The sequence below is a fragment of the Talpa occidentalis genome, unplaced genomic scaffold (assembly GCF_014898055.3).
Source record: "Talpa occidentalis isolate TD23 unplaced genomic scaffold, MPIMG_talOcc4v2.1 talOcc4.9, whole genome shotgun sequence".
In the NCBI taxonomy this organism is placed as follows: Eukaryota; Metazoa; Chordata; class Mammalia; order Eulipotyphla; family Talpidae; genus Talpa; species Talpa occidentalis.
This window is the reverse complement of record NW_023605305.1, coordinates 105,298,746-105,326,545: the sequence shown is the minus strand read 5'-3', so window position 1 is coordinate 105,326,545 and position 27,800 is coordinate 105,298,746. Positions and strand designations below refer to the sequence as shown.

At 38.9% G+C, this 27,800-nt stretch overlaps 1 protein-coding gene across 2 annotated transcripts in view; it reads left to right on the top strand.

The window, feature by feature from the left end:
- VAV3 (vav guanine nucleotide exchange factor 3) overlaps positions 1–27,800 on the top strand; it is a 297,763-nt gene that overhangs the window by 97,825 nt on the left and 172,138 nt on the right. For both annotated transcript variants that reach the window (XM_037498172.2, XM_054690826.1), the window contains exons 3-4: positions 23,792–23,850; positions 25,557–25,622. In XM_037498172.2, coding sequence (XP_037354069.1) covers positions 23,792–23,850; positions 25,557–25,622 — 125 coding nt within the window. The remainder of the gene's footprint in view (positions 1–23,791; positions 23,851–25,556; positions 25,623–27,800) is intronic.

The following is a 27,800-nucleotide window of genomic DNA, read 5'->3' as shown; positions in this document are numbered from 1 at the left end:
AGAGTGAACTCAGAGCAGTAAATTACACTTTTCTTCCCTGAAAACTGTTTGCTGGTATAGGAGGGTTTCTTTTGTTTTTTTTTTTCCCCCTCCTTTTAGTTTTTGTGCCTTGACACTGCTACAGATTTATGGCAGCTCTGAGATAGTGCCCTGTCCTGTCCTAAGGGCCCTCTTACGTTCTGCCAGCTACCTGAGAAGTGTCCTCTTCCCCATCTCCACCACCTCTGCCTGGGGGTGAGGGGGCTGTCCAGGCTCCCTTTTATCTGGGCCGTCACTGTGGTCACCTATTGGCCCTTCGTTTCCCCTCCGGTCAGGAGTCATTTTGAAACTCAGCTCCAATCCCTCCTCTCTCTGCCCTACAAGAGCCTTTGATGGCTCCCCCTACTGTAGAGGAAAATGCTTCCCCGCCATAGTACAGCTCCACAAGCTCTTCAGAATCTGGCCCTGACCAGCTTGACCACCTTCATCCACAAGCACCTCAATGTGGCTAATCGTTTACAGCTCCCCATACCTGCCTCCTGTGTCTACACCAGATGCCCTGCTCTACTTGTGGAAATCCTCTGTGCCATTCAGGATTGAACAGCTGTTATTGAGGGAACAGCGCAGTGGTGCTATAGGTAAATCTAGTCTCTGGATGTGCGGCTGAGTATGCGTTGCACTAGCATGAGACCTGGCTGAGGCTAGGGCTGCCACCTGATAATGATGCCGCTCCCTATTAGGTGCTGGGTACCAGTTAGTGGCTGTGGATGGTGGTATGGCAGCTATTCCTCTGCCCCTGTTCTGGTAGCTATTCCTGCTCCTTTCTGTACTTTACTTCATTTGAAAAAATAAGAGGGTTAAAAAGACATTTTTTTAGATTTCTTGTGTCTTTAAATGTTTATGATCTTTTTCTTTTTATACACTTTCTCTACTTTCCAAATTATCTACAGTAAGAAGGTATTACTTGAGACATTGAGCTTCCAGGTTGCAGGTTCTTATGAATCAAAAGCCGGCAAAAGTCAATGAGTCAAAAGAAGATCCTTAGGTCTAAATATCAATGACACCCACAGCCAGGTCCATTTGGCATTCGACTGACTGCCACTTGTAAGTGCCTCATTTTATAATGCTGGGAGTTTGCAGAATCAAAGGCACAGAGGAGATTGTAGAACTCAAAACTAGACAGGACTGTGCAATTGTGAAAGACCATGTGTGGTCAGTATCAATCAATGTAGATAGAATTCAATAATTTTAATTGAGTACCACTGTATGTTTGACATTAGAGAAAGCCTTTGTATAAGCTACGTCACTTCATCCCAACAACCTTTCTGTGGAATTGACTTTATCTAAGTCAACTTTACATAAGTGAAAACAGGCTCAGAGTAGTGTAGCTACTTGCCCCAAATATTCCTCACTTTTATCAGATTCTGATTCCCATATTCTTTGGATAACCTCTCCGTTAGACAATGACATGGCACAAATGTGCAGCTGTGGAGAAGCTGGGAGACAGGAGGTAGTGCTCCTAGGCAGCTCGTATCCTAAGCAAATAGTGCCCTGATTATTGACTGTCAGTACTTGAATTTCTTCCCAAATATCCCATCTTCTTAAAAGAAGCATTTTACTCCTGTTTCACAAGCTATTTTCATTAGCATCTCTGTCAATCAGGAGTCTTCCCTGTAAGCCACAGAAACTGACTCTGGCTGATTTAAATAGAAAAGGCAGGTCTTGTAAAGTACATTTAGCTTCTCAGGGAATCTCTGGGAGGGTCTTAGAACCCTCCAGCAGGACCAGTGCCTAAATGACACTATTGAATTTGGTGATGCGAATTGGCCAGGGACACTGTCCTTGCCACTTAACAGTTATCCTAGGTCCTCCCTGGTGGCACAGTGGTAGAGCACTGGGTTGTGAAGTTGCCCGCAGCCTCTGCAGCTCTGGTTTGATCCCCGGCCGCTGGCGAGGGTCCCACATGGGCCAGCAGACCTCTCCTGCCTCCCACTGCTCCCCTCGGCAGTGTACTTCATCAGTCTGCCTGTTCTGTTCCCCGCTCTGACTCTGGTGAATTCTCTCACCCTCCCTCGCTTCTGACTGTACACAGTGCTTGTATAAATAAATAAATAAATCTTTAAAAAAAATACAAGGAACATCAAGTTTAAAAAAAAAAGTTATCCTAGATTCACCACTGCTTCTGGGAGCCCTGATTTAGATGCTGACACCAGCTGCTGTGATGGCCTGTCTGCTTTCCTTCCCTTTTCATTTTGCTAAGATCCACATTAATGTCTGGGTTACTCATATGTGATTGGCAGGAAATAGTCATGGGCATCAGCCTCCATAGTGGAAGTGGAGGCTGGGATGTGAGTATTGGACCTTTTTACTTTAGAGTGGCAGGTAGACTCTTTCTCCTAAGATAAGCATCCTCCATCATAGGGAGGCAGTTCAGATGCACACTAGCCAGAGAGGATGACAGATACTGAAGCATCTAATCATTATAATATATAGATTACAGCTTATAGGGTGAATTTTCTCCTCACTTTTGTAGTAAGAAAACTAAGATGGAATGTTTCATTCCTCTGGGCTTAGAAACTTTGGCATTCTGTCTCATTCATCTTCTGGAATCAATTATCACTAAATTCTACTGATGCTTATAAATTAAACTTAGGTCTATCATTTCCTTTTTATTTTCAGGGCCACTTTCCCAGTCTGGGTCTTCAAGACCTTGAGGCTGGATTTTCTCAATAATCTTTTCCTTGTCTCTTCTACACTAGTTTCTTCTCTTGGATTCATCCTTAATTGCTGCCAGAATATTCTTCATAAGCACTGTTTTCATCATGCTTCTTCATTGCTCAAAATAATTAGTGTTAGCCATTGGCTGATTCAGGAGCCAGTGACCTTTAATAAATAGCATCTCTTTAGTTACTGATGAAGAGTACAGAGGTGGAAGTTTGCTCTTGCTTATCCTGTGTATTTTCAAAAGTCCTGTACTTTCAGAAGTCTAAATTCTACCTTTTTTTTTTTTGTAGAATTTTGTATAGCTTATCTTTCCTCTTCCATGGAGACCTCATGCCATTCCAGACTTCCTCATTGATCTTTCTTTCTTTGATATTTAAGTATTCTGTACTTCATAGATTTTAATGACATTTTCTGATTCCATCAAGTGTCTTTGATTCTCATATTCTTATATTCCTCCTCCCCTTACCCTGCTCCAAGTTCTCAAGTTCTTAAGGGGAAGAAACACAGCACATACTTGTATTTATCCTGTTTTTGGTGTTAGACCCATTGCAGGTTCTTGGTTGATAATTCATTAAGTGGGACATAAATTTTTATGTGTCTGAGGAGTAGATTTTTCTAGCTATTGTTGTATTTTTAAAATGATATTGGAAGAAAGGTACCTCACTTAACAGTTAAATGCTTGGTCTTCTGCTCTGTACTCGTATTTTCCACATGGATTTTAATGCTTTTGAGTACATGAAAAATACTCATGTGTGCATGACCTGAGCCAGAGCTGTGCACATTTGATACTGATGAGGTGTGTACAATTAACTTCCATTATTCTTGCCCTTTAGAAGTCAATGTAAGAAATGATAAGAAAAAAAGCTCAGCAGTTACCAGGTTGTTGTTGTTATTGTTTTTTTTTTTTTTTTTTTTTGACAATTAAAAGACATACATGTGACATGGTTGGAAAGAAACAGGATGTTTTTCCTAGGATATTTCCCTGTGTCTGTTATGGAATTTCTCATGTTATGTGTTTCTTCGAAGACTCTCTTTTGGGATTATTACTCAGTGTGCCAGGATCTCTCCATGTACAAGAGTGTCATCTTTGTTTTGCGAGTCAGACCTTGTAGAGTTGAGCGTCCCTCGAAAATTCTGTTAAGGACATTATTTAATTTGTTTTGGCTGAATATCCTAAGAGAATGTGATTCTGTTTAAATTTGTGCTTGTCTTTACAGAAGTCATTATTACCTCCTCCCAGTTCATCAGAAAGTCCAGTTTGGGAGGAGTTAAACAGTGGCTTCTGCATTGCAAACTTTTTGATGTGAAGTCTCAGCCTGATCTGGCCATTCAGAACATGATGTGAGCTCATGGCTTCCTGTTGCAACTTGAAGAACTTTAAAACAAAATGAAATTTCAGCTCATATTACTAATCTGTGAATTATTCTGGCTACACAGGAATTCCACAGAAGTCAAAAGGCATTTCTCAGAGTGGGCCTCATCATATTATGTTTAATAACATAATTTCCTTCATATTTCTTCACCTTGGATTTGTCCTTTTTCATTTTTCTTTGTGGTTGTTAATAGATTTCTTATTATTTTGTAAGAGTTGTTTGGATACCAAAACCAATCAATAGTCCTTTGTCGTTAATATGCTTAGTTTTGCTTATGATTATTTTCCTATATAATAGTTTTATGAATTTCAATCTGTTGAAATATTTCATTATGATTTCTCCCCATCATGAGATATTTTTAATCTTGTTAAATTTTTTTTGAAAAGCATTTAATAACCTTGAATTCCTCTGGCGTAAGTTGAGGAAGTAATTAATTTGTCTGCAAATCTGATCTTTCCAGTCAGTTCTCTCTTACTTTGTCTTTATGCCTGGCTAGATTTTCTCTAGTTTGCTTTTCTTTGAGAGACTTTCCCAAAATGTCATCCAAACATATTCATGAGGAAGGAAAGAACTTTTGAAAGTTGAACTATACAAATATTTCTGAAACAAAAAGACTTGCTGAAAGAATACTGTTTTTCTAATTTCATTTCCTGTTTCGTAAAATGACTGACTTTTTACATGATTTCTTTTTTACTCTTAATCTTCTCTCGTCTCTGTGGTTCTCCACGCTGCTTTTCCCGTAGTGACCCTGTTCCTTCCCTGACGTCTGGTTCTCTAGCCTAATGTTCCTGTTTATTCACCCTTTTTCCTGCTGTCTTCTTACTCTTCATTGTGGGATGGTCTCAGGATATCCGGATGAATGGAAAAAAATGTGCTTGGAAACCTCTTTCACAGTTACCTATTTGGGGATTATGTTTGGGTGGAAAGATAAGTATGTTCAACTGAAGCATCGGGAAAATATCCTAAACATTCAATAATGGAAAAAGTCTAAAGCATAAGAAAACACATGCAGTCTGATCATGTAAATAGAGTGATTAAAGTAACATTCAAGTGAGACTTTCATGAATTTTCATGAAGTGGCAACCTTTCTTGGGGTTATCCTAAGATAAAAAGCCATCATAATTTCTTTACTTCTAGATGGAAACGGAGTATGTGAATTGAAAGTTTGACTGAAAAATCTGGCTTCGTATGTCCCCAAGGAAGACTTTTCTTCTCTCTTCTTCTAGGAGGAGACATGAGGTCTTGCCACCTTTTTCTATGTGACTCTTCTGTTCTCCTCACCTAGTGTTCCTGTGTGGCTCTGAGGGTGTAGGAAGTGGCTGTTGGGGGTGTGAGTGCCCCCGTTAGAGCAGCAATGCCTGAATGACACCCACACCTTTGTGGGGACTCTTACTACACCCCCAAAGCTGGGCTTAACATCTGCGGCTGACAACGACGAATGACAAGCGAGTCTATTGAGACCCAGAGTCTCTCTGGTTGATCCCGAAAGTGGCAATTTGTCAACAAAATTTTATCAACCTTATCCTGTCGGTAACATATTTGTTGAATGTGGAGAGATTATTTCAGAAAATATGGTCTTAAAAAAATAGAAGCATTTTGTAGAGCATTTTGTAAAAACATTTATTTTTACCACAACGTGTCATTATCTAGTAACAATTAACAATGAATTATGCTGCAGCCAGACTATTCTTAAAACCTTTCTAGCAATGATGCTGTAGGAAATTTCAGTCATTAAAATCTTTACAAATAATTTTCTTGGCTTAAAATGCATAAAGTAAAAAAAAGATGCTTTGTAAATTATTTTTAGCATTCCCAATTTCCTAACGTTTGGGTTATTTGGGAAAGAACTTGGACCTGAGTACAAATTCCAAGTTATAGGATAAAATGGGATTTGTCCACAGAAATGAACTGTAATTTGCAGCCTTCGCACAAATTTGAGTGTGTGCCTAGTGATGCTTATATTATTGTTTTGGGATGTGGTATAGGTATTTTCTCCCTTTTAAATACATTTTTTGAATGTCTTTTTCTGGTCCTCATTCTTAATCTGTAAGCTCCTTGGTCTGCAGATTTTTGTTTGTTTGTGGATCATTGGAATGGGGTCTTGCCCGTTATAAATGCTCATAAAACATTTATGATTAACTTAACTAGACACTGGAGATGTATGAGGATCCCAGGAACCCAGACAGAGTCTGTCTCATGCTGAGTGGACTGTGTAAGGACTGATAAGGTGTGGATATGGTGATGCTTTTTTCCTCTGGAAATGTGATCTCCCTTGTTGAATGTGTTAAATATTTTATTCAATCTGTGTTATTGAACTTTAGATAGTGTTGATTTCTCAGTCTCTTAAGATGCATCTAATTATAGTAATAACTCAACCCCAGAATGTTGCTTAATTGACAGGAGACAAAGGAAATCTTCAAGAAATAGTTCTAAGAAAGGAACTCTAAGGGTTTGTTTATTTTTCAGTTGCCAAGAATAACACAAGAATTGCTTCAAGGGGGAGAAAAGTCACAAGAGCTTCTCAGAATACCTCTTAAGGATCAAAGGCCCAAACCGAAAATACAGCAGCCCCTTTCCTGTAGGCAAGTCCTGCTCAGCCTGAAAGCAATTTAAAATAGCTTATTTGCAGGGAAGTCAAGAAAAAGTCCTCTACAGTTCAGCTATATATACACCAGGAACTTTAAAAATGTTCACACCTTTGGTCTAGAAACTTCACTTCTAGGAACTTATCTGGGAATAATTAGACATGTGGACAAAAAGAAAAGTAATCTTATCACTTTTATAATTATATATGGGAAAAACCTCATATTTAGCAAGAGAGGATTGATAAAATGCACCATAATCTTAGAATACTGTATAGCCCGAAAACAATTTTATATGGAAAAAACCCAGTGTGAACTCTGAGTCAGTGCGGCAGTATCTGGGATTTGAAGATATAAACTGTCATGTTTGGACCTGAGGGTGATTTGTGGGGCCAGCTGACTATTAATGGGGTTTTGGAAAATGCATTGAGCTCACTGTGGCATATGAGAGCAAGGGCCAACGTGACCTCTAGTTGAATGAAAGTAACAAACTGTTTTAGTTTTTATGCTTAATTTCCTTTTCCAGTAGTCAGGAAAAAATTATATACCAACAAAAATATTTTAAGAAAATGCGTAGAGTTTTAGAAACAATTTGAAAAGGATGTGACTGGAATTTTGCTCTTTTGGCATGTCTTTTCTAATCACCTTTCATTAAAAGTACTTTCTTCTTAGGCCTTATATGTTCTTTTTATTCGTATTCGTGAATTCTGTGTTTAATAATGGCCGTTGGCTGTGAGCATTTTTTAAGCATTAATGTACTTAGCCCATGTGTGTTCCATATTCCTACTAAAGATGGACATTTTAACATCAAAACTTTAAGAAATCCTATGTCAGCTAAGCCTTCCAGGACATTGTATAAAATATCTCTATTTTGAGACCTAATTAAATATGTATGTTGAAAGCATTTTTCTAAACAAGCTTTTGGATTCTGGAATCAATCATCATTATTCAAGTGTGTGAAAATAGCCAAAATTTTGTATTGCCTGATCATCTGAGTACTATATTTCTGTAAATTATTAAACCCCAACACTTATTTGTAGATGTATAGGTTTCTTTAGAAGAACAATAACATTAGTTCAGTTTTTGTTTTTGCTGATCCTGAGCTTGGATGCTGAAATATATTCCTAAATTCACTACAAAAGTGAAAAGAAATTCAACACATATCTTCTAGTGCTTATTGTTATTATTATTATTATTATTATTTTTACTGAGATAACATTGGTTTATAATGTTGTTTGTGATTTAGGGGTATAGGATCCCCCACAGGTGCTGTTCCCACACCCACCACCATGCTCCATTGTCCTCTTAAATATTTCATAAGTTATATTCAGTGCTTCTTCAAGGCAATGTCCAAAGGCTGAGGATTTACATGTATTGTAAGCATCACTGTGGTCTTAATCAGTCTTCAACTTAGGTGGTAGGGATTGCAATGTGGAACACTAGGGGGTGTCCTAGTGGTTGTGGGTACAAGACCCTTGTACAAGACCATTCCTATGGCCTCAGGCATGATGACCCTGCCCCCTGCATCCCTCCAAGGGATGGGCTGGAGCATTACATGGAATCAAATTGGTGCATCAGGATCAAATCTCACATGAGTCTCTCTAAAAGCCCTGTTTTAATATGTATGAGCAGCAGATAAATGAGATTGTCTTTTAGGGTAGGTATTAGTAACAGTCTCCGCTATGTATGGAGAGAAGCAGAGAATTAATTTCTAATTATTGAGTCTAACTACCATGGAAAGAAAGTTGCCATCATTTCTAGCTCCATCCCCCCTTTCAAATGTCTAGTTGAAATAAATATTTGAAAAAAGATCAAGAAGAAAGCATCAACATTTCACTGAAGTACTTTTCTTGGATAAGTGTTGTGATTTAAGTGATTATTTCCACATCTAGAAACTAAGAGTTTCAGTGGATTTAAAGTAGTTCTGATTTGGGGGGTGATGATTAGAACCAGAAAATAAAATCCACCATTACGATTGTGGTAACATAAAGTTTGCTGTTTGATGTTAGCTGGAGTGAAACCTCATTTGTTAGAAGAAAAACAATAGGTGGTTTGCTTTCTTGCCACACTTTATTTCTAAATTAAAATTAGAAATACAACTATTTTCACAGCAGTGAGAATAATAGCAAATAATCCAAAGTAAGTTTCTACCCAAAGGGTTGATATAGTAAGTCATTATTAGTAAAGAGTAAGTTTCTATATTAATTGGCATAGTATTTTGTTTTTTTTTTGGCACACACTTTACTCACCTTTTGTGTGAATGTGCTTATGTGACTGTGTTTAAACTTAGCTCAGTTACCACTCCAGCAAATCTGGATATGAAAAAATTAATAAAGAACATTGGAAATTATCTTTATGGTACTTCCATTTTAAATTCCCCACACCCCCAACCTGATGGAACAGACATCTTTGTTTCTTTGTTTGGTGGATGAGCACCATAGTCAAAAAAGACAAATCAGGAAACTGATTTTGAATCCGGAAGTTTTCCACAATTAATTGATATGCCAATGGATGTGTCAGCTATACAAATGACATTATGTAAATTAAAGTAAAACCCAGAGCTTACTAAATGAAAGGTGTGCTTTCAAAGTACTATAATTATCTTGCAAAACAGTAAGATTGCTCTTCTTCTAGGAATTTTGAGGTTTTTCACCTCTGACTTACCACCTTTTTTCTTATCAACTCTGCTTTCATCAGTTCTGAGTTTTGGGCCATTGATGATAGTTGGTTTGAATGAAGGGCTGGCTACACAGTGCAACAGAGAAAAAAACTGAAAGTCTTTTGTATTTGTCGTACAGTTCTGAAAGTCTTTGCATAAAAAAATCCTTTTTTGAATAAAAGTTCCCGTACATATATTAGTAAAACTTTAAACAATGTAGAAATAAGCAAAAACAAATCGGAAAATCTGTCGCAATTTCACCTCCTCCTGTTGTTGACAGTTTAGCATGTCTTTGGATATCCTGTTTATTGGAAGTACAGGCAGTTATGGGGCCAGGGTTGGGCGGAAGCCATGAGTGCTGGGGAGCCTTGGTACAGTAGCCACACCTGAGAGTACCCCGTCCTACTTCTGTACAAGCCAAAGCTTTTCAAGAAACCTAGCTTTTAGAAGGTGGAGTTAGAGTAACTGCTCCAAAATGCATGAGTTGAATTATGAACTCAACTTCATTAGACGATTCCTTCATTGGATTGTGTTCCTTCTGCAAGACTAGTTATGTTAATTAGACCTGTGTAACTTTTCATTTTTTAATCATGAATTTATCTAGATTAACACTTATGGGAAAACTGAAGAAGAATACATTTTAATATTATGCTCTTGCATTAATCTCACCATGACATACTTCTTAATTTTTTTTTAAGATTTATTTATGTATACAAGAACTGGGGTACAGGCCAGAGGTGCGGGGCCTGAGAAGAAGATTCACTAGAGACAGAGTGGGGAACAGAACAGGCAGACTGACTGAAATACACTGCTGAGGGGAGCAGCAGGCGAGACAGGAGAGGTCTGCTGCACCATGTAGGTAGCTCCCCGGCTGGCCTGGGATTGAACTTGTACTGCAGAGGCTGCGGACAGCTTCATAGTGTTGTGCTTAACCTCTTGTGCCACCAGGGAGGCCCTGACTTATATTTCTATTTTAGTGTTTCTCAAAGTTTGGTTCCCAGATCAATATAGAATCTTAGAAATGCACATTCATAGGCCCTACCCCAGGCCTATGGATTGCAAACTCTGGAGGTGAGGCCCAGCAATCTGTGTTTTTACAAGATACTGATGCAAGATAAGGTCTGAGAACTATGATCTATACAAATGTTGGCGAGGATGTGGAGAAAAAGGAAATCTCCTGCACTGCTGGTGGGAGTGCAAACTGGTCCAACCACTATGGAAAGCTGTGTGGAGATTCCTCAACCTACTAAAGATAGAGCTTCCATATGATCCAGCAATTCCACTCCTAGGTATTTACCCAAAGGACACAGAAACATTAATTCCAAATTATCTGCTACTTTAACTGTGTTACCTACGTGGCTTTTAAATCCTGAAAGGAATTTCTACCTTCAGAGTCCTGGAAGGCTTCTTTCTCTGGAAGTCATTAGCTCCTCTGAGTGTATGTGGTTAATCCAGGATAATCTGAATTTCCCATAGAGTCTAAGTATTCACCAAAAATGAGCACAGGAAAAAATAATCCTCTCAAAGGCACAGTCACAGAGCTCAGTGGTGACACCAGCGAGTGTAAGATGTCACATGCTGACAGTCCTGCTCCTTATTTTTTCCTCCAACACAGTTTCTGTTTCATTATTTCTTTTTTTTCAGTCATGGGGCATCCATGTGCTTTACCAGGAAAAATGGGTACAGTTCACCTACATGACCAAAGAGAGGAGAAAAGAAAATCACTAAAGTTCAAAATGCTTTTATCAGAGTTATTTGGGAGACACAGGCCCCTCCTGAGAAGCCATTTGTCAGATCTTTCCAGCCAATCTTTAGAGCACAGACCTGGAAATGAAAGACACCAGACACACAGCCCAGCAGCTGGACAGCACTTGGATTCATCTGCTAAGCTGACAGGCCTTCTGGGGGTCTCCTGGAATGAAACAAAGCTCCTGAGTGAGAAGATGTTTGTATGTAGATGAAACTACCAAGATAACACATTAAAAAATTACAGCCTTTAAGCCTCTGCCACTAATTTTAACATGATTTTTATTGCTATCATTTTTAGAGCTGTGTCAGCATCAGATAAATCCCATAAACACTCTAATAGCAGGTGGAATTCAGAGCCCCGTCATATTAGTGTTCTTTAACTCCAGCTGCCTTTGAATAACTCAATCTTGGAGAAGTTACTATTTCATTAGTCCTCATGCCATCCTTCACGTAATAAATATTTGTTGACTATCTGGATATGCCCTAAATTCCACTGGACGTGAGAAATCAAAAGAAGTGTCAGATGCATCCTCCCTCTTCAAACAGTTCCCAAAAATTTGGAAAGGAGAGAAACTTGTAAACAAAACATGACAATCAATTGTCAAGTGCTATAAGCAAGGTATTCAGGGCTCCAAAATGCACAGGAATCAGTGAGCGATATGGGAATAAAGCTCTGAAGGGTGATAGGGATGAGGCATGTGGACAATGGTGAAGAAGGCTTTCGAGACAGAAAAACTGCAGACGTAAAAGAGCATATCACACAGAGAAAATGATACTGTGGTTCAATAACACCAGTGCTTCTAGTTTGCTTTTGGACCAAAAATTATCTTTCATTTCAGTCACCTGAGTGTGGGTGTCAGCTACTGACTTGCTGCTTGTGTGGCCACGGACAAGTTCCTAACCTTTATGTTCCTCAGTTTAGCCACCCCTGAAATGAAGATAATTATATTACTTTCTTTATAACATTGTTCTGAGCATTTAATAATGTGTGCAGAGTGCTTGGCACAGAACCTGGTCTGCACACATGTGCTCGTGCACATGTAAGTATGTAATATTTAATGGCGCTTGGTTCTTCATCACATCACTTTTGTTTGGGTGAGGTTAATTCTAGATCCACGTACATATTTACCCTTCCTAACAGATATAGCCCGTAGAGAAATCAGAATATTAGGTCACCTTGCAGTCTACTTATCCACCATCCTGGCTGTTGGTTTCGGGCTTTGACAGTCGTGAACTTTGCAGTGGGCTCTGTCATCTTGGCTGCTTCTTTTGTGTTCAATTGGATGTTACAAGAATATTTTACATGTAACTTGATTATTTCCCCAGGTAACACTAAACCCCTGCATTTCAAACAGATATAGAACTAAGAATTATGATTATGCCTATTTTTCTTTGACATGTTATACGTAACTTTGTTCCCAAATGCTGCAGACCAAAGTTACTAATAAAGTCCTTCAGTTTGCATGACCGTATGCAAATTGGTCATAAAACAGTTCTGGCTGAAATAAACAGTAGTATTTTTTTTTTACTTGTTGCAATCTGTATAGTTGAGAGTTTGGTAACATATTTTGATCCCCTATACTAAGTTCTTGGGTGAGGCTGCTGCTGTTCAGGAGCCACATTCATTCAGGAGCCACATTCATTCAGGAGCCACATTCAGGAGCCACATACATTCAGGAGCCACATTTTGAGACTCTGGTCGAAAGTGACAAAATATAATCTGTAGGAAATACTTGACTCATTGTGGGGCTTCATTATGCCAAGTACCTAGTTTTTTGAGGAATCCGTTGCTCTGTAGCAAACTACTCCAAAGTTTAAAATTTCTACTGAGAAATGTTTCTCTGTGGAGACAGAATTCAGGCTGGCAGTTGCTGGTGGCCTGGAAAGAGGATAATATGGAGAAACTGCTCAATAATGGGTATAACCAAGACTCTCTTATTGACCAAACCTAAGTCAGGCTCCCCTGAACCCCATTCTCAACTAGACCCTGCCCTTGGGCTCTATCCTTGGCCCACTTAGTCCAGTTTTAACAAGAATTATAGGTGGTTGCTTTAATAGTATAGATTTCCTGTTTGTTGGTCAGGATGTTAAAGACACAGGAATTTACTATTATGACATGTTTATGTTTTTATGAGTTTAAATGCTGCTATTAACAGAGTTATTTTAAGCTATGTATTTATGGTATTTATATTTCTATAATACTCAGTGTATTGTAAACTGAAAATTTTCCTACAATGACATGTTCAAGATTTCTGTTCTGGCAAAATGGGATATCTGACACCCACTTCAGCACAGCACACGGGTTGAAGTGCAGTGACTGTTCATGTGGTGTCAGTCAGCATTCAGGGAGACAGTGGTGCATCCTCTAGCTTTGAAGGTGGGTGCGGTCTTTGGGAGTCAAGATATCTGAATAAAAGGAATAATACATCTCTCACAACGAAAGACCCAAATCTCAAGGCACGGGTGTTATCACCTGTTCCTGCAGCTACGAATATTCAGAGCTGGGTTCAAATCTACTTTCTGCCTTCAGCCTGTCCTGCTCCTAAAAGTCACTCCATCTTTCTGTCTCTGGGCGGTTCTTATTTAAAATTTGAACATCACCCAACTCACAGGTTTTATGAAATCCAGTAAGATTGAAAACTTAACCTTGTGCCTGTGGTCGGCACTCAGTAATTATTTGCTAAATTTAAGAATGAAAAAACAACTTCTGTTTTACTTCACAAATTCAGAAAGCTGTTCTAGTATCCAAGCCAGTGGTTTCTCAGCTTGGCTGCATTCTAGCCAGGATCACTTGGGGTGCCTTAAAAACAAGTCCCGACCCTAGGTACCCATCACAGACTTGGAGTTATATTTTCTGAAGAGGAAATCTGGTACAGGCATTTTTCAAAAGCTTCTCCCCATTTCTGACATTCAGCCAATGCTGAGAAATATGGGTCTTATAATATTATGTATACAGTGAATTAAATTGGATTTTAATTAAATATACAAGTGAAATTAATTTTATCCTTTAATTTTTTTTTTTTTTTTTTTTTTACTAATGTGGCTTCTTCAATTTTTAAAAGTATGCTCTGTCTCACTTATTTCTCTCTGCAAGCTTGGGTCTGAAACTGTTTCTTGCATAATAATCAGTTTACCCACTGTTTACTTGTTTTAGCACATAAGAAAACAAGCACTGACAAAGTGATGAAGTGAACAGTGTTACCACACCAGCCAGAACAAAGTGCAGTCATTTATTTCTCCTAGACCTCTAGGCAGAGGTATAGTTTATGTAAGGTGATTTTGAAATCTGAAAATAACTTGCAGGTACTTCATCATTCTCTGCAAGCAGCCCTGAGGCCAGGAATAAACTTGGGCACCTGCAGACTGGCAGAAGGGACATGCTCCCCTCCACTGTCAGTTCCTGTTGCCCTGGCATTGCTGTTTTGTTCTGGACTGTGTGATCTCATCCTTTAGAGTGGATGAATAGCATGTAGGCAGCACTCAGGAAACAGAGATATCTGCCAGCAAGTTGCATGACTTTGAAAGTGAGCTGAGTTTGGAAAATGTTTTGACTTTGACTCAACTGTATGATTTGTGGGCAGTTTTAAAAATTCATTCTATTTTCCAAGTCCCTGAAGCCTCATAGAACTCCCCCAACCTATTTTGGATCACAGAAACAACTTCTCCTTTGACCTGATGCTGGCACAGGGACACGACCATTTAAAGTGAGTGGTGTGAATGGCACCTGGTTTCCCAGTGTGCTGGCGATTTCTGCACCCTCATCTGCTCTGCTGGCATCATTGCTGTAAGGGCACATGGAATAATCAGCATCACCTACAGGGTCTTCAGTTAAATACCTGTTCTGGCAGTGACTTTGCCACATAATCTTTGTAGATTGTGTGTCTATACTAGGTGAAGGGAGAGAATGATTTGCAATGTGATTATGTTTTCAAAACTAAAGTATTTCCTTTTCAGTGTGTACAAACAAATGTATTCTTTGTTGTCTGTCTATGAAGTTCAACAAGTATAAATATTGGAGCATGAGTGAATATTTGTCTTTGCACACATTTTTGATAAGAGAATTGTGCTTCCAGACAGCCAACTCTGGACTAGTGAATTCCAAGTTTCATCTGTTTTGGTCTTTGAACCCAGAGGATGGTTAAAACAGTGTACAAGAAACTTTCACCCCCTTTTACTTTGTGTTGACTAGTTGTGGGACATTTGTATTTTGTTAAAATTTACTTTTGCAAGATCAAATGCAATTGTTTTTAGACTCTTAGAGATAATTTGGATGACAGTTTATTTTTTCACTTGAGTATTTGGGCTAAAAATTAATTACATGGAAGCATACAGTAAATAAATACAATAAAAAAGGCTCACCACCTACAATCTTCGTTTTTTGGAACATAATGCTGTAAGTTGGACAAGTTTACCAACTGTTGGCAGGTATTACCAAACACTGACCACTCTGTACTATACAGAGCTAACCCTGACTTATTAAATGTGTGCACAACTATTGGCAATAATTTTTGTATACTGTGATAATTTGAGATAGACATCACATTTTAATTTCCGAAGTGCTTTCCAAAGACCAAACCTTACTTTGTTGATGATGATGATGATGATGATGATGATGATGATATGATGATGACGACTACAATGGCATTAGAAATTTGCAGAAGTATTCTTTTGAGTAGATATCTAGGGATATAATTGTTGGATCATATGGCAAATCCAATTTTAGTCTTTTGAGAAACCTCCAAACTGATTTCTGTAGAGGCTGGGCCAGTCTATATTCCTAACAGCAGTGTAAGAGGGTTCCTATTTCTCCACACCCTAGCCACAACAAAAGGACTAATTCTAAAGAAAGCCTGAAGTCCTCTGTTTATTGCAGCACTATTTATACTAGTCAAGATAGGGAAACAACCTAAGTGTCTGATGAATGGATCAAGAAAATGTGTGTGTATACACACACACACACACACACACACACGAAAATGTGTGTATGCACACACACAATGGAATACTACTTAGCAATAAAAAACCATAAACATATGCCATTTGCAGCAACATGAGTAGAGCTGGAAGGAATTATGCTAGTGGGATATAAGCTAGAGAGAGAAAGATAAATATCAGCTGGTATCACTTATAGGTGGAACACAGAAAAAACAAACAAAAGGTCAGACAAAGACAAACTTTAAAGCCAACACTTGAAAGCTGACCATAGGTCTCTGGCTGATCTAAGGAGGGGAGGGGTAGGCTTGAGAATGGGGGTTAAGGGGAAGAGAGCACAATGGAGGACCATGTGTGCTTTGGTGGCGGGAGTGCTCTGGTGACTACATCTGAGGGGGGAGATCCTCTAAGGTCAAAACACTATGAAGGATGCAAAACAATGATGCTTCAATAATAATAAATGCATTTAAACAGTATTAAAAATAGAGTTACCATATGATCCTGCAGTTCTGCTTCTCGATATATACCCACAAGAATTGAAAGCAGGATTTTAATATGTATTTGTGTCCTTATATTTGTAGCAGCATTAGTCACATTAGGCAAAGGTAGAAGCAACCCAAATATCCATTGACAGATGAGTGGATGAACAAAATGTGGTTTATCCATACAAAGAAAAACTGGTCAGTCTTAACAAGGAAGGGAATTCTGACACATGCTAAACCACAAGGACATTAAATTAACCCAAATTAGCCAGTAATAAAAAGACAAATACTGTATGATTCCACTTATGAGTTACTCAGAGTAGTCAGACACAAACACAGAGGAGAATGGTGGTGCCAGGGCTGAGGGACTGAGTGTCTAATGGGGACATAGTTTTAATTTTGCAAGATGAAAAACTCTGGATATAGATGTGCTAATGGTTGTACAACAAGAATGCACTTGATGCCACTGAATTGTATACTGAAAAATAGTTAAGGTGGTAAGTTATGTTGTATGTTATTTTACTACAATTAAAAAAGGTTAGGGGTAAAAAAGACATTTGAAGAAGAATGTACTATTTATTGTATGTGCTCCATCTCTGTGTGTGTGTGTCGGTCTATCTATCCATCCATCCACCTGCCTACCTATCTCCATATCTATCTACATCTCTCCATCTACCTTCTCATTTAATCTTCACAATAAGCTTGTGTGATAGGTGGTGTTTGCATTTTAATTCTGTAGATAAGGGTAGTAAGGCTCAGGGTATCTCTTTAACTCCCATGGTTACCTTGTTAGTGAGAAATAGAGCTGAGATTTCAATCTAAAAAATATGAGTCTGAAGCTCCTCCTTCCAGTTCAGTTCCCCTAAAGAGAAGTTCTTGTTCTCTATAGAGATTTACTTTTTTTTTAAAAAAAGATTTATTTATTTATGCATACAAGAACTGGGGTGCAGGTCAAATGTGTAGGGGGTGGGATGTGTGTGTGAAAAGATTCACCAGAGACACATTGGGGAGCAGAACAGGCATATCTCCTGAATGAGGGGAGCAGTGGGCGAGACAGGAGAGGTCTGCTGCACCATGTGGGTCGCTCCCTGGCTGGCCGGGGATCGAACTCGTGTTCAGTGGCTGCAGGCAGCTTCATAGGTTGCGTCTTAACCCCTTGAGCCACCAGGGAGGCCCAAGATTTACTTTTGATGACTAAAATATCATAGAATACTTTTTGCCTTTATGATATTGTCAAGGCCTATAAAAATTGTCATTTGGACCCATCTGACCTATATAGATACTATACCCTTTTGGCGAATGCAAATTCATTTCCCATAGTTCATAATCTTGATACAGGAAAAATATTCATTTCCTCTGGCTGTACTGCCTCACTTTGCCCATAGAACAGGCGCTAGGGATGTTTCTCAGCACCATCCTCCAGTATTCAAAGCAACAACCAGGTATTTTAGCAATGTGTTGGTAGAAATGGCACTAAGCTTCGGTGTACCGAATGGGGTAATTTACTGTGTGAAATGAGAATTGCAAAGAAAATTAAAATAATGAGTTTTGTTGATTTCCTAGGAGAGTTAAGGTGAAATATGTTCATCATCTGAACCTCACCATCTGCTTGGGTTTCAAATTGGGCTTTGGGAGTAGGTGCCTGGGCTGCCTGGGTAATGTGGTCTCTGGGCTGCCTCTGGGTTGCACCTGACTAGACTGCAGCCTAAATTCTGTCTGAATTACTCAGTCTGGTGCTCCCAGGTCCACACTCCCTGCTATGTGCTCTGGGGCCTGGGTTTTCCCTCTGTGACTTCACAGGGATGTGCTGTGAGCCTGCAGGGATCTGATGCAGCTTCTCTGCCATAGCTTTAGCTGCTGGATGGTAGCTCCATGCTATGGCGCCCCAAGACTTTGGTCTCTTTTGGAATGTAGATGTTTCTCTTGCACTTGGGACTCAAAACCTGCAGCTACCTGTTGCCCTCAAACAGCCCCCCTCCTTGTAAGGATCACTTGCCCAGAAACTCCTGTTGGATTCAGCTCCTTGTTTAAGAATCATAATTATAGCCTTTCTAATGTGTCAGAGAGAAGGGTTAAAGGTAAAACTTCAGAATGGTGAACTCAAGGAGATAAATCCACAATTAATTAGCAACCTTAGGGAAGGCTTGCATGCTAGCCCCCATGGTTATTCTCTGTGGCTGGGACTTCCTTTACTCCACACTTTGGAAGTAGCTTTAGCTTAAGGCTTCTGCATGGCTGACTTGTTTTAATTAAAATTGCAACATCGAGTGCACTAATATGCTAGATAAACTAAGAGTGAGCTTGGCCAGAAGGCTTCCTGAAAAGAATAGTTAAAGTGGGAAGCCTTATTAGTAGATGTTGCCATTTTGTTTTTGAAAAATTTAATTCAAGGTTTTTAAACTGACTACCAAGATGACAAAAGTGAAAACTTGGAACAAAATAAAAATCCTTAGTAGGGGCAAAATATGATTGGGGAGGCTTGCTGCCATGTATGTATTCTCTAGATTTGAAGCAGAGGCAACTCTTTCTCATACTTTTTAATCTTCAGAATCAGCTCCTTCTTCAATTATTTATTCAGTCATTCCCTGCTTGTGCCAGGTTAAGTTCTTCACATATCTTTACACGTATTATCCCTAATCTTCCCAAGATTCTGCCAGGTAAGTATGAGTCATTCATTTGTTTGAGCAACACACATTTTTGTGTTAAGTGGTTGTTAGGAGGCCAGCTGTGAAGAAGGTGATGGGAATAGAACAGTGAAGAAATTATTTGATTTCCATGTCCTTAAGGCATTTCCCCTTGTTGGACAGAAATACAAACAGGTAATTAGAATGGCTTGTTATGTCCTCAGACAGTCTTAGGGGGCATATGAATTTTTGCAGAGTTTAAAGTGAGCGTTGTATATGTATCTTTGACTTAGTCATTCCCATCTAAAAATGTTTCCTATGGAAATAGCCTGCACGCAGTTGAAAAGGCATTTGGCAAGGATGGTGATTATGCTGGTGGCAACATTGCTGTCATGGTAAAATGCTGAAAAAGCTCATTGTCCAGAGAATGGTTATGTCATTACCTTATGTACATACACTGAAACACTTGGCAATGTTAAAAGAAGAAAGTAGATTCCTGTGTTGACACAAGTCTGTAATGTATTGTTAAATAACACAAACATGTTGTAGAAAAATATATAATCAAAATCTACATAATAGAAACACATTACTTAAAGATAATAACGGCAAAGAAAAGGAAAATGAAAAAATTCTATAAGCATCATACCAGATTCTTAGCTCTGGTCCACTTTAAGCAGAAAATGGAGAGGTAGACGGGGGTAGCATTCATGTATTAATCTATTATTTCAATTTGACAAAATAAGTGAGTCCTTTTGAAATACTTTATTATTTATTTTTATTTTTTAAAATTTATATACATTTTATATCACTGTTCATTTTTAAACAATGTTTGCTCCCCCGCCGCCCGCAGGTGTAGTCCCCATAGAATTTCCTTAAATACTTTATTTATTTATTTATTTATTTATTTATTTTTGTGGGACCCTCGCTGGCTGCCAGGGAACGAACCGGTGGTGCAGAGGCTGCGGGCAGCCTCACAGCCCAGCGCTCAACCGCTGCGCCACCACCAGGGGAGGCCCCCTTAAATACTTTAAACAGAAAAAATAGCGAGGCAGGAGGGATTACGGCAGAGTTATGTCCAGATTCCTGTGGGGACACAAAGCACTAGACTGGAGGTGGAACACGGAGAGGGATCCCTGGAGGAGGGTGTGCACACAGTCAGCTCTGGAGAGGGACAGACAGAATGGGGACTGCTGCTCGGGAGCACCCCAGAGGGTTTCCAGGTCAGCATCCTTGGAGGTGGCCACCTATGTGCACTGACAGTGTGCCCAGGTCATCCTGAGTTCTTCTTCCTTCCTTAGCTGCCATCGTGCATCAACTATTATTCCTGAATATTTGTCACATTTCCCCTCATCTCCACTGCTGTTGTATTCAGGCTTAACATTTGTCACCTGGACTGAGGAGAGAGAACACATTCCAATAGGTCACTGGGTCCCTATCTGTACCCCGTTTCTCCTACCAGTTTTTCCTACACTTTGCTGAATGATCTTCTGAAAATGTAGTTTCGACATCACTAACTCCCTTCTTAAACTTTTTCAATGATACTTCACAGATTCTGGGATGTAATCCACCCTTTTAAATCCCTTTAAATCCACCCTTTTAAATCCAGCATACTGAAACTCCACCTTTCCCATCTCCCACCCACAGTAGCCCTAATTTAGAATATTCAGGATTATCTTCATTTCTTTACAAATGTCACTCTTCAAACAAGGGATACATGTAGGTAAAGAGAGAAAATCCATGATATTGATTTGACTTAGTAGTTGGTTGTTAGCCTAACAACATGCAAATATTCTAACTTGTTACTCCCTTTCTGGGAATTAATGTCTATAATTTCATATTTTTCAGGAAACAATTTAGAAATTAATACATGTTAGGGCAAATAGTCTGCTTGCTGCCTTAAGGGTTATTTTCTTTTGTAAATATTCTTGAAGGATGCTTCTCATGGCAGAAGAATCTGGCATTAATTTGTATAGTTGTCTATTCTAAATCTGGATATATACTCCACCTTTCTAGAATACACACTGTTCTAAAAACACTACACTGACTAAACAGTGTATTTGCTTTGGCTGAACTTAGGGTTAATGGGTGGACTCCATGGACATAATAATTAACAACTGAATTAGGGTTCTGGGAGGGATTGATTTCAAGATGCTGCTACATATTATCCTTCATCCTCTCATCTACTGAAATTGTATCTTTGTTTTATTTTTAAAATTTTACTGAATATTAATAAACAATCCTTTAAAATAAATAATGGAGGTTGGTTTCATCTTGTTGATACTCAGAAATGGTTGGACTTTATAACATAGTCAAAAGGAGACCCAAGTAATATGCTATCATCTGGCTCCCTCTGGTGGACAAATCTATGAAACAAACTCCAACTACCCACTGATCTTTTTTGCTAGGACATGAATGTGGGGGTGTGTGGGTGTGAATAGTTCTGGTTATTGGTAGAAAAAGAAACAAAAATTGAATTCTTATTATGTGAATACATCAGAATTATTATAGAAAATATCCCCAGGGAATAAAATACATTTCTGTGATAATACATGAAAAACAGTAACTATAAATGCAAAGCAGTACTAGTGACACTGCCGGCACCACAGTGTAAACTGGAATCGAAGCAGGTTTTGCCTCATAGTATTACAACAGTGCCACATCGGGATGAGACATGCTGAAATTAAAAAGATATAGTTAATTCATCAGCCTAAATTCTCCACAGATTATTCCGGAATCTTCCCAAAGCTAGAATTTCACTCAGTAATAGCTTATTTTGAATCCTATCAAATTATTATTTTTGTCTTAAATCAGTTTATTTCGATAAGTTGTTCAGTTGTGATTTTCTGAATTTATAGACTCATTGGAGATGATTTATCTTTATTATGGGAAATTAATTGATATTGAGTTTTATCAAATTAATTGATATTGGTTATGTCTTGCTTTCATATGACATGTTCAATAAGGTTAAACCAAGAAGAAATTGTATAAGGCTTTCAATAAAATTTTAATTACAAATTATTTTATATAATAAGTTCACATTTACTGAGTTAAGCATTTGGGCATTATCTCACTTAAGTTTTTCAACTATCAGACAAGTAGCTATTATACTCTATATTTTGTAGAACCTGGTAAAGGTGAACTTAGTACTCATCCAGGTATTTTACTGAGGAGCTATGAGTTTCTAACTACAATTTACTGCATCCTGAGGTGGGACAGAGATAAGTATATATGTAGTTGATAACCTTATGATGCTTCTTCAGCACTGGATGGAGATTTTGGTTTTATGTTTCCATCTCTGAACTGAGAAATCATAAGTTTCCCTCAACTTACAGATAGATTTTTGTCTTTTCTCCTTTTTTTTTCCCTCATCTGACCAGACCATATAGTAGAATTTGTCTAGGTTTTATAGCTGGGACAAGTTATTTATTATCATAGCGACAGATATCATAAGAAAACTATATTTAACTCAATTGATTTCATGACTGAATCTTTGAAAGAGATGATATTTGGTATAAAAATGGGAAGGAGGGTAAAATTGCTAGGGGCTGATGCTAAAGCTGTAACAGGACACATGTAGGTTAGATACTGGAGATCTTCATAGGGAATCTTTGAAAAAGAGATATTCAAGGTGAATATAGGAAACTTTCTGAAATGACTCAGAATAAAGCAATATTCTTAAAGGTGGTCATTGTAATAAATAGCTACCAGTTAAGAATTGTGCATTTTCTTTTTTAAATCTCACAATAATCTACTACTTGCTAATGATCTGTTATTATAGGCAGCATTCACATGAGATGCTTGAAGCCCGAGAACTTAAGTAATTTTCCTGGCTGATAGGTGGTAAAAATAGGATTTGAACTCATGTGGTCTGGCTCATGGGCCCATTCTCTAAACCACTTTGCTGAGAGCAGTACTGTCCAATAGAACCTTCTGTAATGATGGAAATGTCCTGTCTCTGTGGTCCAGTAAAATAGTGACTAGCCTTGTGTGATTGCCAAGTGCTTGAAATGTGGCTAGGATACATAAGGAACTTAATGTTTTTGTCTTAACATTTTATTTATTTATTTTCTTGAGAAGTGGGGTACAGGCCAGAGTCCCGGGGAGGGGGGTGGTGGTAGTGAGAGGATTCACCAGAGAGAGTGGGGAGCAGACAGGCAGATGTACTGAAATACACTACTGAGGGGAGCAGTGGGTGAGACAGGAGAGGTTTGCCGCGCCATGTGGGTTTCTCCTGGTTGGGAATTGAACTCGCACTGCAAAGTCCTCAGACAACCTCACAGTGCTGTGCTCAAACCCCTGTGCCACCAGGGAGGCCCTGTCTTAACATTTTAATTTAAATTGCTTCATGTGGCCAGTTACTACTGTCTGGGGATAGTATAGCTTTGCAACATCTTTCATATTCTGTAGAAGTAGACATAGATATACTACCAATAGGACTGCTGAGAAAACTGCAAACTAGATGGTTTAGTTATCTGCTTAGTCAAAAAGTATTAATAAAAGGAAGGGAAAAATTACAAACCAGTTATTTATGTTTCCCAGTCATAGCTCTTCTCATTCTGCACTTTTTGGCATTTGCAAAGCATACATTTCTACTGCTACCATTAATATTAGATTGTAGAGTTACTATTTTGGAAGGCATACATGTTTGGAAGTACATTTTCAAATAACACGTCTTCTCTTTTCTCAGGTTATAGAAACGTTATCACGACTTTCTCGCACACCTTTTGCGTTGTCCACAGGAATCAGGTAAGCTTGTTTCTCTGTGGTTCAAATGACCCGTTCAGTTCAATATAATGATTACTTGTTGACTGGGTTGCTACTTGCAAATCACTTTGCATACAGTGATCATGTCTTATTTATGTCAATGTAAATGCTGAATACACAATTGAAATTTATTGAGCAAGTAAGAACTTTTTTATTGAGTTGAATAAGACACATTGGGTAAATATTGCTCTCAACTTTGTAGTGATTATCATTGACTAGGTTCTTTTGAAAAATTTCCTCCAGCATATCTCTATATGCAATTTAGCAAGACAAGCAGAAGACATGGTTAAATAAATAGTACATCTTACAAAACTCAGCAGCAGATCCTGAGCCACTCTTACCCCAGATACAAAGCAGAGTGACCCTTGGTAGAACATTCTGTGGGCTCTTTCTTAGAAATGGGCTGGGAGTTTGGCAGATTTCAAAATAGCTAGTCCATAGGCTGGATCAAGTCTTAATCTCTTGTAATTTTGCTGTTCAGTACATGATTGTTGATACACCCATATCAACACAAATTTTATTTTGCTATTTGTAAACAGCAAATTTTGAAATAGCATGATTCTACTTTGAAATAGCATAATCTGGGGTACTCTTGATTCTGAAAGCATAACATTAAAAGGTTTTTTCCCCTCTATTAAATTATTCTTATCTATATTTAATTTTTTCTACAATGGGCCTGTAATGGTATCAGCATAATAAAACAGGCCTAATTTTGTTTGAAAAAAAGATCTTGAATCTTTGGTATTTCTCCCACATTTTAATTAATTACTTTTTAAAACATGCATCCCTCAAACATTTTAAGTATTAAATTAATCTATAAAGCCAATGTGAAAATCTGCTTTTCAATATACTAAATATAATTATTTAGTGCTTATTTATTATTTTAATGGATCTTCTTTTATGAAACATTTGACATCGTGTAAAGGAAGAGTAAAACCTTGGCATTATAGGTAATTACTGTGATTTTAAGACATAAACTTATGTTGGTGTTAATAAAAAAAATTCATGGTAGTGTGAGACAAAAGAGCCAATGGTTAGTCATTGGGGATAAAATAAAGTGATTTTCTTCAAACAGGGGAGAAAGAAAATACCCCATTTTCCTTGAGGACCAATTGATTTCATTTTGCCAATAACATGAAAATAAAAAAGTACAACTTAAACTACTTTTCTAGTCTGAACAGAAAAGTATATCAGAATCAATAGTCACATATAGAGGACCTGGGAGTTTTGTCTGCTGATAATTTCCATCTGTACTTGTGAGCTGAGTCATGCAAGGATGACTATCATCAGGTTGTCAGAACAGATTCCGTAAGTGCAAAGACACAGTGCTGAAGGCAGGGCACTTAGGCGGTTGCTTGTTCTCTGAACTCATGGTGAGGGGGGCTGTGGTGGGTGCTGTGAGGTGAGCCATTAGGGAGCATGCCCACAACTGCTCACGTGACTGTGGTGACATCATGTGGTTGCATAATTGCAATGGGTGATTTTGGGTAGCAGGTGCCACAGCCTCCCTGGGGAACCCCTGCACACAGCCACAGGGCAGGCACTGTGGGAGAAGCCCCAGTGTTGCGTCAGACAGTGAGTGACTCACTGACCACTGGGGTAGCACATGAGCCTAGACCTTTAGTAAGAGGAAAACACCCAGCCCTGATGTTGCTGATTCACCCTTTCTCCCTTTCCATCTTTCCTAGGCCCTTCCCCACAGAAGAAAGTGTGGATGATGAAGACATCTACAAAGCCCTTCCTGATTTAATAGAGTACGTTGAGTGTTTTCAGCAAAATTAAACCACTGCTAATTTTTATATTTATGGCTTTTGACTGTAGATGTTCAAATAGTTTTCAGAAGGGAAAAGTAGCCACTTTTAATGACTAATAATTAATGTCAAAGAGGTGATGGAAAGCTTCATAAGCAAATGTTCTTTAACAGGCTTCTAGTTCCTCTTGTGTGTCTTACATTGTGGGAGCCATGTAATGAAGAGTAAGGACACCTACCGCCATGAATCGAAATTTGGATGGTTCTCAAAGGCATAATAGATGTAGTAGATGAAACTGGAATTAGATAACTAAGGAACACTTAAAAAGTGAAGTAGAATCTATGGCTGCAGTTGTAGGAGAGATAGTGTTTTGTCAGTTTAAGGAAGACAAGGCAAGCATGGGCTGGTGGTGTTCATTAGATGGTGCTTATCCTGTAGGACTTTATCACTTAATAGTCAGGAAAAGAAGATAGTTCTTGCAGCTGATTATCTTCTGCTGATTGAGTGACTGATGCCTATTACAAATAAATATTAAATGTGATCCTCCCCGCTCAAGGAACTGATAACAAAGTTCAGGCCTGTTTGCATAGAATCCCAATTAGAAATAGGTTAGGTTCTAAGAAAGACTCAAATCCTTGGCAATTCATCCATTCATTGATTTTTCCATCCTAGCACAGTCACCACTCTGAGCTTGTTCTTTAGAGCCATCATGCCTACTGTTCCTTTCTGCCCATACCTCTGACCCCTCGCCATTCAAGTGTCTGCTCAGATGTCGCTCTGCAGAGAGACCCTCCAAACTATACTGTCTGAAGTTGCTGCCACCCCTTACCCAGCTCTGGGTTTTCATGGCACTATCACTCCCTGATAATGTTCTTTGCTTCATTTATTGATTGTGTTCTCATTAGAAAGTAAACTTCATGAGGTCAGGGACTTGACTGTCTTTCTAGAACTTCAAGCAGTATCTACTAGGTCCTATTTTTAATGAATGAATAATTCTTTTAAAACTGCATTAAGCATCTAATATTTGCTAGGCTTTATACTTCAGGCCTGAGCTATCCAGTCAGTTCTTTTTTATTTTTTTTTTAAGATAGATTTATTTATTTATTTATTTATTTATTTATTTATTTATTTATTTATTTATGCAAGCACTGGGTATAGTCAGAAGCGTGGGAGGGTGAGAGAATTCACCAGAGTCAGAGCAGGGAACAGAACAGGCAGACTGATGAAATATACTGCTGAGGGGAGCAGGTCTGCATGCCATGTGGGACCCTCGCCTAGCGCCCGGGGATTGAACCGGTGCAGCAAAGGCTGCGGGCAGCTTCGCAACCCAGCGCTCAACCACTGCGCCACCTGGGAGGCCCCTCCAGTCATTTCTTAAGAGCTTATTGAGTGTTTGATTCTGTGCACACCATGTTCTATGCACAACAGAAGGTGACACACAAACTTATGAGGTCTTTGCTATTAGCATCACAATTTGCCAAACAGAAAACCTAATCCTCAAAAGCTAAGGATCTTCCTGAAGGTCATATCTTGAGTAAATGGTGGTCTTCAAATTGAACTCAGATGGTTCTTATTCCAGAACAGACACTCTTAAACAGGATTGACTCTTGGAAGGCCCCTACTTGCTCCTTAAAGAATGTTCCACTGCAGAGGAGAGGAGAGAGAGGCACTGACTACATCGCCTGTCTAAGCCCCTCAGGGTGGAAGTTCTGGGAATGCCAGTATGACCCACCATCTCTCTGCTTTTCCACAGTAGAAGGTTGAGAGGCGTCCTTCATGCCTTTCACCTCTCTCCTTAGCCCTGATTGGTTGCCAAGTCTGGTTGTCACTACTTGATACAGTCTCCTAAGTTTCTGTTTTTCTCCTCATCTGTCGTCACCCTAATTATGGCTGAGTATCTCTCATGCATGGTGTTTAGTTTCTTGACTTCCTGATGTCCTTACCTCTCTTCTCCCTTCCCGCTACCCCAAGATAAAAGTCCCTGTTGATTCCGAGCTCACAGAATGCAAGATCCTCCACAGTTTGGGTCAGCATTTCACACTGACCAGGGCCCTCTCCTCACATTGCTGGTTCTTCACACCTCTGTCTTTATGCATGCTGGTGTCCTCCGTCTGGCATGCTCGCCCCTCTTCTCTTGCAGTGAGTCTCACCCCAGGGGTAGAGACTGTGTCACCTTGTGTG